Here is a 5,098-nt window from a genome sequence, read left to right on the forward strand (position 1 = left end):
CATTTTATGTTATATTATTGAAACATAAAATGAGTGTGGTCTGTAATTATATAGAGCCCTCGTAAATTCGTAATTATTGGAGCGTAAATTCAAGTATCCCTTTTAAAACGTTTTGGGAAATTTCATAGAGAAAAAAAAAAAAAGTCGCAAGTACAAGAAATTGAAAGAAAGGAGGGAAGGAAGAAAAAGTCATGGGGAGCGCAAAACGAGTCTATCCAACTGCCATCAAAACAACGAGGTGGAGCTGGCCCACAGGTTTGAACGGTCAAACAAGACTGTTGAAAGTTGAAAATCCAGACATAAATTTTTTGGGCTCTTGTGTTTTGAGTTTTTGACTCTCTCTCTCTCTCTCTCTTCTTCAGACAAAACCAACCCAACCGGCAACCCCAACCCTCTTGTAATCTCTCCTCCACATTTCAATTCCAATCCCTCTCTCCCCTCTCTCTGTCTCTCCTTGTTCGTTCAACTACTGGAATCACCTTTGACGCTTTCTCCCATTCATCTCTGATCAACGGCTCATGACACACCGTCACGGCCACGCTTTCATTTCCACAAACCACCTGTGACCCGATCGGTATGTCTCGATCTCACGCTTTCTTTTCGTTTTGTTCGTTTTACTTTTCCGGCCACCGCTTACGTGTTTTTTCTTTCCGATTGTGCTGAATACTTTCACTCTTCATATGTATTGTATATACATTTTTGATAATTGAATTTTTTCTTCTGCTTGTGTCATGATTGGTTACCATTAAGGATTATTTGAAACATATTTTTGCTGCTTCTGTTTGATTTCTCGGAAGTCGCTGCGCGTGTTTTGTGCTTGCTCAGTTTTCATGAGTTCTAATTTTTCATTTAATATATGTTGTTTTAATTGCACCTTTTGTTGTCCACTACGCTCCCGGAGGATTCGATAAGTCTTCAATCTAACCCTTCATTTTTAGCACTATTGAACTATGACTTTCTCTTGAAACAATTTTGTATTAGATATTTTTTCTGGTGTTAAGAATCTTTTTGTGTAATGTTCATACAACTTGAATGTTGTTCCATCTTGGTTTATGTATATTTGACGATGGCAAGTTGTATCATGTTGTTATGTATCATTTTGGTTTAAAGGAGTTCCTGTTGTTTAATGCTAATATGTTCATATGTTTTCTGTTGGTCACTAGGTCAGCCATTGATTTTTTTAATTGAGGCGACAAAAGGAATCTAGAAGACAAGTATCTCAGTTCTTGATTGTGCTCATGGCCTCTGTAAGTGTGGCTCCTGCATCTGGATTAAGAGACCGCAGTGGAAATACAGTTGCTCTCGACAGTTTGCCGAATGAGATGAATGACATGAAAATTAGGGATGACAAGGTTAGCAATTCCCACTCATTATTCTGCCTCAATATTTGTCATTGGAATGTTTCTTTTGAATAAAGTCTCCTCCTAGATTGTGAAATCTGAAAGTAATGTTTTTCTTTTGACAGGAAATGGAAGGAACTGTTGTTAATGGTAATAGTACCGAAACAGGTCATATAATTGTCACAACTATTGGTGGAAGAAATGGCCTGCTGAAACAGGTGACTTTTTTGTATGATTTCTGTTCGTAGCTTATGTACAGATGCCTTTTGTTCTGTTTACTTAAATTGATTCTGGTATACTTTCCTTTTCGATGACTGTAGACAATAAGCTATATGGCTGAGCGTGCTGTTGGACATGGATCTTTTGGATTGGTTTTCCAGGTAATTTTTTAATTACAGTGGTGTGGATTAGTTTAATTTCAGTGACCTGTGTGAATTGTTTCCTAACTTAGATTTCATTATCAAAATTCACCTCGTGAAATTGCTATTGTAATGTTTTTATCCAGGCCAAGTGTTTAGAAACTGGAGAAACTGTTGCTATTAAAAAGGTTCTTCAAGACAAAAGGTACAAGAATCGGGAGTTGCAAACCATGCGTCTTCTAGACCACCCCAACATTGTGTCTCTTAAACATTGTTTCTTTTCCACAACTGAAAAGGATGAGTTATACCTTAACCTTGTTCTTGAGTATGTCCCTGAGACTGTCCATAGAGTGATCAAACATTATAGTAAGATGAACCAGAGGATGCCGCTGATTTATGTTAAACTCTATTCTTACCAGGTATGCTTTTGCACAAGTTTAAATTGTTTTATGCCCTTCTCAAAAAAGAAGAAAATTAAAGAAAAAAGAATGAAGAGAAATGTCTATGGAATACACATTATATGAATTTAGAGTGTTTTTTACTCTTTCTTTCTTTTTTTTTTTCAAATGTTTTGTTGAACATAGTAAATACAAAATATGTTTAATGGAATTGGTAATGCGCTTAATGAAAATGGATATTACTCTGGCATTTTATTAGCTGTTAAATCTTGTTATTAATGTGCTGTTACAGATTTGTAGAGCACTTGCTTACATTCACAACACTATTGGATTGTGCCATAGAGACATAAAGCCTCAGAATTTGTTGGTAAGTTGATATTAGTGATGTATTATACCTTAATTTTATGTGAAATGCATAAACAAGTCAATTGATCATCTATCCACATTCCCACAGGTCAATCCACATACTCACCAGCTTAAAATCTGCGACTTTGGTAGTGCAAAAATCTTGGTTTGTTTTCTGCACTGAGGCATTTTCTGAATATTCTCTTATTCTGGCTAATTGTCATTACACTGAATTGGATGTACATGTGACAGGTAAAGGGGGAACCCAATATTTCTTACATATGTTCAAGATACTATCGAGCACCTGAACTTATATTTGGTGCAACAGAGTATACCACAGCCATTGACATCTGGTCTGCTGGATGTGTTCTCGCTGAACTTCTCCTCGGACAGGTTGGAGTTGTTCTCCTTTTAAGCTAATTTGTTCTTTCATTCGACTCATTGATGTAAAATATGGTATGCTAATTATGAGTTACCTGTTTGTTCCAGCCTCTATTTCCTGGGGAAAGTGGAGTAGACCAGCTTGTTGAAATCATTAAGGTAATTTAGAGCTTTGAATTAATTATCTCCATTTTAAAGTCTGTTAGAGAATGGATGATAGGAAAGTGATTTAATTGTTATTCTCATAACGATTTATCCTACTGTTTTGTAGGTTTTAGGCACACCAACGAGGGAGGAAATTAAATGCATGAACCCTAATTATACAGAATTTAAATTCCCCCAAATTAAAGCTCATCCATGGCACAAGGTACTTGGACTGTCACATGTGGTTTATTTAGTTCCAAGAAATTTGCATGATAATATTCTTTTTATATAATTATTCACCAGATATTCCACAAGCGCATGCCCGCTGAAGCCGTGGATCTCGTATCAAGGCTACTTCAGTACTCTCCAAACCTCAGAAGTACAGCTGTGAGTACTTTTTATCATATCCATGATTTTAGGCTGTATATATTTGAACTCATTTTATATCTCCAAAGGTTTCAGTATATCCAAAGATAAAAGAAAAGAATGAACATTATAGCTCTATGTCTGACAAAAGCCAGTTGTTTTAGGTTGTGTTATATCCTCAAATTATGAAATGCCCATTGTTTCTATTTTGCATGTGCAATCCCATGTGTAGTTGATTATATCATTATTTGTCTGTTCTAAATTATCTATGGTGTTTACGAGGAGCATGTGCCTTTGAGATTAGTTTTGATAAGAAACCAGTTTTAGTGAGCTTGAGCCTTGCATGGTACTTTGTGTGCTCAAATCTTGTGTTCAATGTTTTTTTTTTTTTTTTTTTTTTTTTTTTTTGGAGGCCTTGGTTCATCCCTTCTTTGATGAGTTACGGGACCCTAATACCCGCCTGCCAAATGGACGTTTCCTTCCCCCACTGTTTAATTTCAAGGCTCATGGTAATAATCATTATAGAAACTGTGATTTTCGACATTGATTTTATTGGATGAGATGTTTAAGCCTAGTTTGTAACTTTTGTTGGTGCTCTATTCTCATTCACTAGAACTCAAGGGAGTACCTGCAGAGATGATTGTCAAGCTGATCCCAGACCATGCAAGAAAACAGTGTGCCTTCCTTACGTCGTGAGTGTTCTTTACTTGATGTTTTCCCTGCCCAGATGAAAAACAAGGTCTGCTCTCCGTAATGTGATTGTCATATATAAGAAGCAATATTATTTAAATCCTTCATTTGTTCCCTTTATTTGTTGTTTGTAGAGGTAGAAAGCCAAATTAAGAAGGCTCTGCTTATCAGATGCTTTAAATCTCACTGTGTTTACCTATGTAGGATTCCAAGTTAAAGTCCTTGTAAACCACATGAGCACTGTTACCAGCAAAATGTAAATTTGCAATGTTAACGGATTTAATGAAAAATGTTTTCTTTGTGGAAAAATGTTCAGATGTGTTTCGTATGATTGTGTATATTTGATCTAATGTTCAGGTATGTCAACAGTTGTTGCTTTATAAATTCATAAACATGAAAATGGATGGAAACAGTAAAGAAAGATATTAGGGTAGCCGCGGATGATGTTAGGTGAAATTACAGTTATTCCATTACCTTATTCATGAAAAGAGAATTTTAGGTTGACTTGCTGTTGTAAAGATTGGTAATGTTGGAGAAATTGTATGGTAATTGTGAGGGAAAATGAATTTCTTGGGCATATACCCACTTTTTCTCCTCTTTAGAGAAATTTGTTCATCTTGTTGTGTTGTTAGCAAGGATTGAAATATCGGTATCGGTATATTTATCGAATATATCGAAGATATCCGGCAAAAAATATTGAAAATTAGGGAATACATTTTTTTTTTCTGAAATTTATTAGATTTACATATAAATATTACAAAATTACAAACATCAACTTTATCTACATCTAAAAAAAGACTCTAGATGGTTGAAAAGACGCACTATGGTCTCTCACTCCACATCCAGATATCCCTTGAGGGGAATATTCATTTTCCAGAAATCACTTGAGAGTCGTGACCCTCATTCTTCATTGTGATAATGTGATATACCTCAGCGGAATTACTTCTCTCATTTTTGGAGGTGATTTTCTTTTATGCCCAAAAATTTTACAGATATCTTTTTGATATGTATCGGAGATATATCGTAAATATCTTAAATATTGGAAATATTTGACGGAATCGATGATATATCGGAG

The 5,098-nt window shown here is 35.4% G+C and overlaps 1 protein-coding gene across 1 annotated transcript; it reads left to right on the top strand.

Annotated features, from left to right (window-relative positions):
- The first annotated feature begins 339 nt into the window (after positions 1-339).
- LOC101313842 (glycogen synthase kinase-3 homolog MsK-3-like) lies at positions 340-4,331 on the top strand. The gene is made up of 13 exons (XM_004288287.1): positions 340-574; positions 1,164-1,352; positions 1,466-1,558; positions 1,661-1,720; positions 1,846-2,118; positions 2,390-2,464; positions 2,552-2,608; positions 2,695-2,835; positions 2,932-2,982; positions 3,095-3,190; positions 3,271-3,354; positions 3,746-3,842; positions 3,947-4,331. The coding sequence occupies exons 2-13, from the start codon at positions 1,239-1,241 to the stop codon at positions 4,027-4,029; spliced, it is 1,224 nt and encodes a 407-aa protein (XP_004288335.1). The 5' UTR covers positions 340-574; positions 1,164-1,238; the 3' UTR covers positions 4,030-4,331.
- The last annotated feature ends 767 nt before the right edge of the window (positions 4,332-5,098 follow it).

The sequence above is a fragment of the Fragaria vesca genome, linkage group LG1, assembly GCF_000184155.1.
Source record: "Fragaria vesca subsp. vesca linkage group LG1, FraVesHawaii_1.0, whole genome shotgun sequence".
Classification (NCBI taxonomy): domain Eukaryota; kingdom Viridiplantae; phylum Streptophyta; class Magnoliopsida; order Rosales; family Rosaceae; genus Fragaria; species Fragaria vesca.